Source organism: Bison bison, unplaced genomic scaffold (assembly GCF_000754665.1).
Source record: "Bison bison bison isolate TAMUID 2011002044 unplaced genomic scaffold, Bison_UMD1.0 scf7180017864498, whole genome shotgun sequence".
In the NCBI taxonomy this organism is placed as follows: Eukaryota; Metazoa; Chordata; class Mammalia; order Artiodactyla; family Bovidae; genus Bison; species Bison bison.
In genome coordinates, this window is record NW_011495057.1 from 4,634,225 (window position 1) to 4,646,671 (window position 12,447).

At 40.8% G+C, this 12,447-nt stretch overlaps 1 protein-coding gene across 1 annotated transcript in view; it reads right to left on the minus strand.

The window, feature by feature from the left end:
• ZNF521 (zinc finger protein 521) overlaps positions 1-12,447 on the minus strand; it is a gene marked incomplete at its 5' end in the record, with an annotated part of 285,658 nt that overhangs the window by 139,033 nt on the left and 134,178 nt on the right. The window contains one exon of the mRNA XM_010828990.1: positions 10,930-12,446. Coding sequence (XP_010827292.1) covers positions 10,930-12,446 — 1,517 coding nt within the window. The remainder of the gene's footprint in view (positions 1-10,929; position 12,447) is intronic.

A 12,447-nucleotide genomic window follows, 5' to 3' on the forward strand; every position in this document is an offset into this window, starting at 1 on the left:
GCATCGTGCATCGAACCTGGACTGGCAACTCATTTCCTACATGATATTTTACATGTTTCAATGCCATTCCCCCAAATCTTCCCACCCTCTCCCTCTCCCACAGAGTCCATAAGACTGTTCTATACATCAGTGTCTCTTTTGCTGTCTCGTATACAGAGTTATTGTTACCATCTTTCTAAATTCCATATATCTGGTGACGTCCATGTGTAGAGTCTTCTCTTGTGTTGTTGGAAGAGGGTGTTTGCTATGACCAGTGCGTTCTCTTGGTAAAACTCTATTAGACTTTGCCCTGCTTCATTCTGTACTCCAGGGCCAATTTTCCTGTTACTCTAGGTGTTTCTTGACTTCCTACTTTTGCATTCCAGTCCCCTATAATGAAAAGGACATCTTTTTTGGGTGTTCTAGAAAGTCTTGTAGGTCTTCATAGAACCGTTCAACTTCAGCTTCTTCCGCGTTACTTGTTGGGGCATATGCTTGGATTACTGTGGTACTGAACGGTTTGCCTTGGAAATGAACAGAGATCGTTCTGTCATTTTTAAGGTTGCATCCAAGTACTGCATTTCAGACTCTTTTGTTGCCTATGATGGCTACTCCATTTCTTCTAAGGGATTCTTGACCATAGTAGTAGATATAATGGTCATCTGCATTAAATTCACCCATTCCAGTTCATTTTAATTTGCTGATTCCTAAAATGTCAATGTTCACTCTTTGCATCTCCTGTTTGACCACTTCTAATTTGCCTTGATTCATGGACCTAACATTCCTGGTTCCTATGCAATATTGTTCTTTACATCATCAAGGTCCATTACAGATGGACCTTGCTTCCATCACCAGTCAAATCCACAACTGGGTGTTGTTTTTGCTTTGGCTCTGTCTCTTCATTCTTTCTGGACTTATTTCTCCACTGATCTCTAGTAGCATATTGGGCACCTACTGACCTGGGGAGTTCCTCTTTCAGTGTCCTATCATTTTGCCTTTTCATACTGTTCACGGGGTTCTCAAGGCAAGAATACTGAAGTGGTTTGCCATTCCCTTCTCCAGTGGACATTTTGTCATTCTCTGTACTGTGACCCGTCCATCTTGGGTGGCCCCACATGGCATGGCTCATAGCTCCATTGAGTTAGACAAGGCTGTGGTCCATGTGATTAGATTGGTTAGTTTTCTGTGATTGTGGTTTTCTGTCTGTCTGCCCTCTGATGGAGAAGGATAAGAGCCTTATGGAAGCTTCCTGATGGGAGAGACTGACTGAGGGGGAAACTGGATCTTTAGTTTTTTGCAGAATATACTAAAAACAACAAAAAAAATTTCTTTAAAATCACTTTAGTTTTTGTATAAAATCTTTTTTAACATAATTAATTTGTTCATATTATTTAAAAATTTAAAATACAAAATCATGAGTAAAACTTCCCTAAAATTTCCTTTTTCTACCTTTGCCTGGTTTTGACAAGATTTTACTAGATTCATTAAATGAACTGAAGTGTTCCCTCTTTTTGTACTTCCTGGTACAGCTTTTGAATTATCTGTATGATCTGGTATTTTCTTTGTGGGAAGGTTTTCAACAATTTATTTACTCTTTAGTATTTATGCAATCATTCTACTTCTCTCATTTTTTTTTTTTGAGCCAGCTTTTGGTAACATATTATCCTAAGACTGTTCCCATATAATCAAAATTATCCAGTTATTAGCATAAAGTTCTACACAGTATCATTTTATTCTTTATCTTATGTGTTTTCAGTACATTCTGCAAAATATTTATTAAGAAATAACATACACATGTTAAATATGTGTATGCTATTTAATGTTAAGTAAATTGCCTGATGAAGTACACTGCCTGATTTATGAAATTTTACAATGGTGTGTAACCACCACATAGATCTAGATATGGAATATTTTTAGCAACCAAAAGGCTCCTTTCTGCCCTTTCCCAATTGATATTATGCCAAAGGTAACTATTCTGACTTCAATAATCAAATTAGTTTTGCCCACTCTTAAATTCTATATGAGTAGAGTTCTGCAGTAGGATGTGTCTGATTCCCTTTTCTTTGTCATCATTCTTACAAGAGTCATCCAAGCTGTTACACAGCAGTAGCTCACTCTTCTTTATTTCCGTGTAGTATTTAATTATATGAATGAAATAACTACATGTCAATGTATTTATTTCTTCTATTTCGACACTTCAGCTGACTCCAGATTAAAGCATATATGCAAAAGCTATTAAGAATATTCTTCTTCATTACTTGTTAAATGTATGTATTTACTCCTCTTAGACATAAGCCTAGAAATAGATTGATGAATCATAGAGTAAGCTAGTAATCAGCTTTGGTATATACTGCCCAACAGATTTTTTAAGGCAGTTATACAAAATTATACTCCCACCAGTAAAGTCAGAGAGTTCCAATTGGTCTTCTCTCTTGAAAACAACAATTCATGCATTTTTTATTTCAGTTATTTTGATATGTGTAATGGTTTCCCAACTATCTTTGTAACTTCTACACGTGAAGTTATGGCTCCCCTTTAATTATTCATATTATTTATTTCTTGTTGTTTTAACCTGACTAAGCTTGCCAGAAGTTTGTAAACTTTGTTAGTCTTTTAAAAAACTTCATGTTTTACTTTGTTGGCCTCCTTGTTGTTTTATATTTCATTACTTTTTGCTCTTAGTTTTACTATTTCCTTCATTTCTACTTTTTTTATGGGTTTATTCTCTTGCTCTGATTCTAATGTCTCAAGTTTTATGTTTATCTCATTGATATTAAGTTTTTAAAAATTTCTAATACATATTTTTATGTTATAATACCTTTCCCTGTCAATACTAGTTTAATTTGTATCTTACAAATTTTAAAAGGTAGCTATTTTTCCGTTTGACGTGTTTTTAATTGCTATTTTCTCTTTGTTCCATGGGTGGTTTAATTTTAAAATTTATGGGGTTTTAAAGATATCTTTTTCACTTAACATGTATTTGTTGTATGTTGAGAATTATGATAGGAAGGGAGTGAAAGAGACCAGTTAGTTTACAAGGATAAGACTTGGACTGGAGAGAGAATGTGGGAGATACAAAGAGAAGAGAAAATGTAACACCTGGAGAGTGAGTGACTCAAAAGATCAGGAGACCACACAAGATTTAAGAGATGCACACAACGCTTCAAATGAGGATAATTAGGGGAATAATAGAACACAGACAAAAATTGGAGAGAAAAAAAGAAATTATGACTTGATCAAACAGCTAGCACAGTGTTCAACTGGAAATGGCAAATAGGTAGCTGAAAATCTAAGATGGTGCTGAACAAGGGGTTGCAAGCTGAAATCTGATGTTAGTCATCTGTATGGGATAATAAGTCAGTAATAGGAAACAAGGGTAAGGGCAGAGACAAACATATTAAAAGTAGAACCCTTAGAAACATGCACATTTAAACAGCGAAAATATATATATAAATAAGAGAACTGGCTATTTAGGTTTTTTAAAAGCCATAAGGCTGCTAGATTTCTAGAAAGAGAAAATACAATGAAAACTGCATCTGTATTATGTAGAAGGTGGTGCCATACAATACTAAGAGATCCAGAATGTAGCTTTCAATTTTGTTTCATTACTCAAAAGCATCTTGTATACTCACTAATCTCTACTTCAACATAATTTCAGCCAAAATGTAAATGTTCCTGCTAAACAGAATTCTACCACTACAGAGGGTGATTTCAGACTCTTCTGCCTAGTACTCAAGGAACAAAGATATGAAATTCAAGATTCAAGGTGGTATACAAAAACATTTTTCTTTTTGAATTCCATAACTTCTAAAAGATACTGTATGCACGTGGAAGCCTCAGCAAAAAAAAAAAAATCCAGAACTGGAAGTAAATGCAGGGACAATCTAGGGATGACAGTGGTGGCAAATTCAATGCGTGATGCAATGATCAGTGCATCACAGAGGATGGCAGGCAGTTACTTCCATGTTCCACACCCAGTGCTTATGCCAGGGGTCATTAACTCCCCATTCCAGTGCACTGTAGATGCCAAACAAATACTGAACACAACAACAATAAATCTGAAAGCAGATTAAACTTGGCAAAGCAACTAAGGGTATTCCAAGAGCATTTTGAATTTTACATGTCTATTTGGTCATGTCATTTTTCTACATAATTTTAAGATATTATTTATTTAGAGGAAACGTAACTCATTTATTTTTGCTTCTGCTGCTAAGTCACTTCAGTTGTGTCCAACTCTGTGTGACCCCATAGATGGCAGCCCACCAGGCTCCCCCATCCCTGGGATTCTCCAGGCAAGAACACTGGAGTGGGTTGCCGTTTCCTTCTCCAATGCATGTAAGTGAAAAGTGAAAGTGAAGTCGCTCAGTCGTGTCTGACTGTTAGCTACCCCATGGACTGCAGCCTACCAGGCTCCTCTGCCCATGGGATTTTCCAGGCAAGAGTGGGGTGCCATTGCCTTCTATAGCTTAGCAAAATTTAGCACCAGCCATTTGAGATACAAAAACTTTGACATTTTTCTTTTAACCTCATATGGAAATTTTTATTATACAAAATAAATCAAAAAACAATTCTGGAGCTTAAGTAGGCTCTGAAATTGTCTACATGTACATTTCTATTTTCAGTGTAGGAACTATAAAGGAAGAATATCAAATTTGAGACACTTAAATCAGACCTTCACACTGAAGATGATCGTTGAATTGTTGGAAATTTCAAGTCTTTTAGCCTATTTAATATGTTTTGATCACACCTAATTTTAAAGCATCTCATTAGTTTGGGTAAACTTATTTACCTCTGTGGGTATGAGTTACTAGATATACCTGCATCTGGGCTTCCCAGGTGGCTCAGTGGTAAAGAATCCGCCTGCCAATATAGGAGATTCAGGAGATGTGGGTTTGATTCCTGGGTCAGTAAGGTCCCCTGAAGAAGGACATGACAGCCCACTCCCATAGTCTTTGCCTGGGAAATCCCATAGACAGAGGAGCTTGGTGGGCTACAGTCCCAGCGGGTCGCAAAGAGTCAGACATGACCTAGAGACTAAATAACAACAACAATACCTGCATATACATCCAAAGATGGAGTATACACTATTTTGTCACTCTGAAGTACTGATACTATGTTGATTTATTCAACTGATATTTATCAAGCTCTTGTGATAAGTTGTTGGATGTTCATAGGTGAGAAAAGGGAAGATGGAAATAAGTAAAGAAAAATGACTATTTTAAAAGAAAATCTTTAGGAGGAAACCAACTTTTTGATAAGATTTTCAGGCAAGGCCCACTTACAGCTTAGAAAGAGCAAGTGGTACAGAGAAGCTGATTGAGAAGTGCAGGTCAGGTGAGGAAGCAAGACAGGTGAAGACTCCAAAGCAGACACGGCACCCCGCTGGAGGCTGGGAGGCTAAGGCACTTAGCACACGGAGGCAACGCTGGAACACGATGAAGGCAGCCAAGCTGGCCGGGATGTGCACGGCCTCATAAACTGGTGAGAGGTTGGAATTTTATTTGAGAGAAATGGAAAGGCACTGAAGAATTCTATGTGACATCCTGAGATTGACTGACATGCCCACAAGATGCCTTCCCACTTCAGCAGGAAGACTGGATGAGAAGCAGGCAGAAGAGCAATTTCTTAGAAGGCTACTGAGATATCCTGAAATGACTGCAGCCTGGACCACGATGATGGCTTTGGAGATGCAAAGAGGTGGATGGGATGCTCACTGGAGGTAGAATCTACAGGACTAACAGATTAGACGTGGGGGAAGAGGGAAAGTTAGGGACCTAGAAAACGAGGGATTCCTGGGTTTCTTGCTTGATAACTGGGTGTAGGATGGATACCTTTACCAAAAATGATGGAAGTTTGGGAAAAGATAGGCTTCAGGTGAGAGAATCGAGAGTTCAGAAGTACACAGTAAACTTCAGAAGGCTAAAAGAGATACAAATTGCAAAGTTAAACTGTCAGTGGAACACAATAATCTGGAATAAAGAGAAGAACTAGGCTAGAAACATATTTGGGAAATGTTGGTAAAGAAACAGTTACTGCAGCATGAATGGATGAGATGCTATGGAGAGAATAGATAAAGAAGAAAGAGGACTGAAGAATTCCTACACTTTTGGAACAGGCAGAGGACAAGAAATCGCTAGAGGCAGAAGAAGGAAGAAAACTAGGAGGGGGGACATCATGAAGTCAGAGAGAGGCGCAGCAAGGGGAGGGCCACCCACTCTGTAGAGTGCTGTGGAGATGGACTGGAGACCAGTGGCAATCTTGGCGGCACAGCAACAATTTTCTTGAGAACACAGACCTTGAAGTGGAGTGGGGTAACAACAATAGATCCACAAACACTCAGAATATCGAGAACAGAAGTTCAATAACAAAACAAGACTTGAGTCCAAATGTGGTCAGAATAGGAGTAGCAATCCTATAGTGTGGGAATGCAGAAGAACAACACAAATGTATTTGACACCTTCGAGGTTCTAGTCACTGAGTCACGTGGGTTTCTGCATGAGCCAGCTGTCCTGCCATACTACCCTGGGTGGGGAAAGGTTCTGGGAGAACCACCAGCCAGACATGGCCCAGAGGCATCTGCCTACGATGGGCCTGGCATTGAATTTGGAACTGGGAGGCCTGGATTCTCTGAGCCTCTTGTCTGCCACTTATTAACCATGTGACCTTAGATCTCCATTTATCTGAGTCTGTTTCACTGTCTGTAAAATAGGCAGTTTAATCAGATGATAGTCACTGTCACTTCTAGCTTTGATTCTGTGGCATCGTACAGGCATCTAGGAATATGGAATTGGTAACCCTTGTGATTCATGGGGTCGCAAACAGTTGGACACGACTGAGCGACTGGACTGAACTGAACCCTTGCAAGAGCAATTTCAATGGAATAGTGGGGATGATGTGAACTGAAACGTGAATATATAAACCCTCAGAGAAACCCGGCTATGAAGGATCTTAAGGAAATGAAGGCAGATGGATACATGCTTCCAATATCATCAGGACACAACCCTTTGAGGTTCAGATGGGGCAGCACCTGACCAGGGAGCCAGGCTAGTGTCAACGAACTCCAAAAGAAGAACTAACATTTACTCAACATGTAGTAAAGGTCAGTAAGTCTGCAAGGTGCTTCATATGTGGAAAATGCTAGATATCCAGTGTTCTTCCTGCCTCAAATTCTCTCTGCCATTTATGGAATCATTGCAGGTACAAATTCATATGATTGATAGTCAATCTTTGAGAAGCAAATGGAAATGAATAGGTTTTCCTCCACCTCCCGTGTTTTATTCAAAACAAAGTCTCCACGGCAAATTTAGGTTAATACTCATAGAATTTTGGTTCAAAGAGAACATTTTTCACAAATTCAGAAGTCATCACACAGAAGTGGGAAATTTAAATTCAAGTCTTCTGTCTTCAATTCCAAATTTCTTCATCACATGACAGCTGCTTACTATTACCCTTCTTTAATTGTCACATACCATGTCTTTCATCTATTTCTTGGATTATATGGGTTTATATAGTACTTAGCCTTCTATAGATTATATCTAAATCCCTTCTAAATAGGTACTCTAGTCTGGAACAAATAATCGTCTTTTTCAGTCTTTGGAAGATGCATTCCAGTCTCTATCATTACCCGTTGTGACTGTAAGTCAGAGTCCAGAAAAATCTAACCTGGTTCTTGACAATATCTGGTATTCAGGTTTTATTATCTCCCAAGGTCTTCTTTTCTCTTCCGAAGCCTCAATCCTCAGCAAGAAGAAGAGAAGAAAATACCACCTACATTGCTAAGTCCTTTAATTCCAATCTAAGTCAATGAACATACACATGATACTTCTTTTTGTGATAAAATTTAGTCCTACATGGTATGCCTGCTTTTTGGCAAACTCTTATGTAATAGCTTCACCTTTACTTCTGCTGATAAAAATTTCCACAATATTCACAATGAGAAGTCAGAGAGGCTTAATTTGACTAAGAAAGAATGAGAACAAAGTAAAACTCTATGTCTTTCTCATCAATGCGTTTTTTTAGGCTCATTTTTGTAAAACTTTACATATCTTTAGATAATTTTCTATGTCAAGTCCAAATAATATGGTCTACTTACATTTTTTCATGGTGGAGAGTATCAGAAAGGAAGTAGGCACATAAAATTTTTATGACAAATAGCATAATAAAGAAAAACAGTAACAAGGGTGAACATGTTGAATAGATTAGTGTACTGTTAAGGCACAAAGAAAAAATGTACAACTGAATCTTAATATCTAGTCAATTAACGACACTGCTACAAGTTATTATTAATCAGATTTAATAAGAAGGTATTCTTTTGCATGGAGTCATTTTTAACCCTCAGTAGCTAGGTGCTTAAAAAACAGTATTGTAAGAATCAAAATTAAAAAGTACTTTTAAATGTATTATTCTATGTAAGTGAAGGATATAGTTAAGCTTTATAATTATCATTAAGATTTTAGGTATAACTGAAGACTTGACCATCCCTTAAAGATAAATTTCCATTGGAATTCCCTAGCAGTCCAGTGGTTAAGACTTCGCCTTCCACTGCAGGGGGTGCAGGTTCAATCTTGGTTGGGGAACCTAAGATCCCACATGCCTTTCAGCCAAAGAGTAAAAATGAATAAATATAAATAAATAAATTGGGCCAAGATATTTTAAAAATACTATTTAAAAAGGCAAATTTCCCAAATCAACTCTAACCAAATTAACAGGTAAAGACTATTAAAATGCCCTCCTTCATTTTTAAAATATTTCACCTCAAATGGTATTATGTTGCTGTTCAGTTGATAAGTCATATTTGACTCTTTGTGACCCAATAAACTATAGCCCACCAGGCTCCTCTGTCCATGGAATTCTCTAGGCAAGAATACTGGAGTAGGTAGCCATTCCTTTCTCCAGGGGATCTTCCTGACCCAGGGATTGAACCTGAGTCTCCAGCACTGTAGGTAGATTCTTTATCGTCTAAGCCACCAGGCATTTCCCTAAATGGTACAATACAGAGCAATTTAGAAATATCAGAAAATCTAAACCATGAACAGATAAAAAGAAACAGGCAAATTCCTTTCCAAAAACAATCTACTAAGAAATAAGAACTGAATTTTGCTTGACTTTAAATGCATACCACCACAATCATACATACACACACATATTAATTAATTTTAAACCCCTTTTAGGCACTATTTAAATTAAACCTGAATATAAAAACCCTTCTATATATGTAAAGCATAACAAAACAAAAGAGAGGAATAATTTTTTGAAAACATGCTTTTTTTTTTAAAAAAAGAATTCTGTTCAAAAGCATTTAAAAATAAAACATTTGGGAAAATCTGAATATGGACTTATATAAGATAGTACAGATTTATTTCATCTCTTTAGCTGATTCCATGGACAGAGGAACCTGGTCGATGTCAGTCCATGGGGTCACAAAGAGTCGGACATCACTGAGTACCTTTCACCTTTAGCTGATTTCAATAATTTCTGGGCTAATGATACTGTGGTTAAGTAAAATGCCCTTATTCTTAGGAAATATGTTATCTACAATTTACTTCCATGTAGCTCAGATTAATAAAAAAAAAGGTTGCAAAGACAGAGAAAAATCTGACAAAATATTCCTATCTGGCAGATTTGTGACATGGATACACAAACACACACACACCTGTTCTTTGTGTTATTCCTTTAACTTTTCTCTAGGTTTAAACATGATGGATATAAAAAGTTGGGAAACATTTCAGTTCATATGATGACAACTAGCAATATTTCCTTGCAAAGAAATGATTTGATCCAACATGCGCGTCATGAACCATTATCAAAACGATGTCCTTCCAGTTTGAAAAGATTTCATTTCTTTAGAGGACAGAAAGGTGAGGATTTACTTGTGGAGGAGAGAGGGGAAAGCAACTTCAAAGTTGGGGAGTCCGCCTGTTCACACAGAGCCCACATCTGGGGAACAGGGGCTCTGTGTTCGTCTTCTCAGCTCTCCCCTACCAGCTGACTGATGGCTATCTGCGGGGAGCTGCAGGGGGCCTTGGAGAGGGGGTGAGTGCAGAGACAAGATAAGGAAAAGGCAGTGACCCAAGACTGAAGAGAGACGGGTCTCCCTGGGGTTTTCATTTTGGTTGGCTCTCCAGATACAGACAGGTAGGAACGGGGAGACAGCTATTAGAAACCAGGTGATAAAGCAGAAAGAAATTATAATAAAACAAGCCATCCTCGGCTCAGCTTCAAGGAAGGATGACTTACAAAACTATTTCACTGTAAATGAACTTGTTTTTCAACTGTGGAGGGGAGGAACACAAAATGACTCTTCAGCTAAGAAAATGTTCATTTTGAAACCCAAATCCAGAGAGTGAAGACTTGGGGAGAGAGCCTTTAAAACCAACGTGGAACATGTGGAGCTTAATAAATGGAGGGGCTCTTAAAAATTCCTGTTGTGAGAAAATATCTTCCTCACCACCCAGAAGACAAAGACAAACGGTGAGGGTTGACAACGCCATATTAAAAAGCCATCCCTACCCAATTTGTTATCCACAAATATACATATTCTTTTTAATTTACTCTAAGCCAGCATGTCGGCTCATAACATCTCGCTTTTATGTCATTATCCCTCAGCCATACACACAAGTCGGATCTGGGGATTTTAAGTCGCGGTGAAACTACACTGAGATTCCAGATCTCAGGTGGTGTTGGCATGAGAGCCGGTCTCTTCAGTCACAGAGAAGACAGTATCCTAGGGAGTCTGCAATTAGTCCTACTTTGCACCATTCAAGCCCAAACTGCTGCTTCCCAAGAAGCAAGCCATCCTTTTTAATGGCCAGGCGGAAGAACACCACTGCCTTTCGATTTAAAGCACCTCTCTGCATAAGCCAATGAATAAAGCTGAGGAAAGGGTAAACCTACAGCGGAAAGGGATGTTTGGGGAGGATAAAGGGCAAGCATCAGAAAAAGGCGAGTTACCTCATCCGATTGCGAGGGGCTGATTCTGGGCATGGGCGAGACTTGCGGCGTTTTCAACTGCGTGCTGTTGCTGTCGGGCACCAGCTCTCGGTGGACCGTTTGAATGTGGTTCTGGAGTTCACTTTCAGACTCAAACTTCACGTTGCAGCTAGAGCAGCGCGTCTTGGGGGCGCCGGCCTTGCCCTTGCCCTCCACGGCCCCCAGGTTCTCAGTCTGGCCCAGGCCCGGTCGACTGGAGCCGGGAGCGATGTTGACCCCAGGACTGGCGCTCTTACTGAGGTTCACGCAGCCGGCACACAGACCGTAGGGCAGGCCGTTGATGTCCAGTTTCACCAGATCTTGCTTGGAACGGAATTCTTTGAGACAGGACGCACACTTGTACAGTTTGGGGACGTGCGGGCCACGGCCAGTGGCCTGGACCGTGGCCCCGTTGCCCGTCTTCTGCATGTGGAACGTCCCGTGGATTTTGAGCTCCAGGGTGGAGGTCACCGTCTGCATGCAAACCACGCAGCGGAACCCCGTCAGGGAGTTCCGCAGGTCGGGGTGCATCTGGCAATGCTCCAGGAACTCCTCCTCGCTCTGCAATGGCATCTTGCAGATGCGGCAGTTTCCTGTATCCAGGCTCTTACTGTGCGTGACCTTGTGTTCAGTCAAAGTCAAGAGCGAGGGGAAGCGCTCCCCACAGATGGGGCACATGTAATGTTTCACGGGGCCCAGGTGCGTCTGCATGTGCTCCCGGAGGCCGTTCTCCGAGAAGAAGGTCCGCGAGCACACGTTGCACTTGTAGTTCCCTTTGATGAGCTCGGCTTTCTTCTTGACGATGGCGCTCTCCCCCGGCCGGATGTTGTGGTCCCGGAGTTGGTGGTTCTGCAGGAGCGTCTCCATGGTGTAGGCCGCCCCGCAGATGTCGCAGCCGTACATGGGCTCTGAGGTGTCCACGTCCTCCTCGCTGCCGTCGTGGCTGTTGTGGGACTCCTGGCTGTTGGTCAGCAGGGTCTGCAACTCCACTTCCTCCTTCTGGCCCGGCTCCGAGGCCCCGTTGGCGCCACAGTTGGGCGTCTTGGTGTCGAACACGCAGTGCTTCTCCCGCAGGTGCTTCTCCAGCAGGATGATGGCATGGAAGGCCTTGCTGCAGAACTGGCAGTTGTACTTCTTGCTGTGCGTGGTGATGTGACACTGCAGCTCCACCTCGGTGCCGAAGGACTCGCCGCAGAAGATGCACTTGTGCACTTTGCCCTGGTTCTCCAGGTGGTTGTGCTTCACGTGCAGCTGCAGGTCTGTCTCGTTGCGGAAGTCCCAGTTGCAGGAGGTGCAGCGATATACTTTCTTCTCATTACTGTGCTTCACGGCCAGGTGGAGTTGGATGGAGACCTTGGAATCGAACACCTCCTGGCAGAGGGTGCAGCGGAAGAAGACGAAGGTGTGCATGTCCAGCAGGTGTTTCTGCAGGTCGTCCACCGACGTGAACTGCTTGTCACAGCTCTCGCAGATGTAGTACGTGGAGGTGATCATGAAATG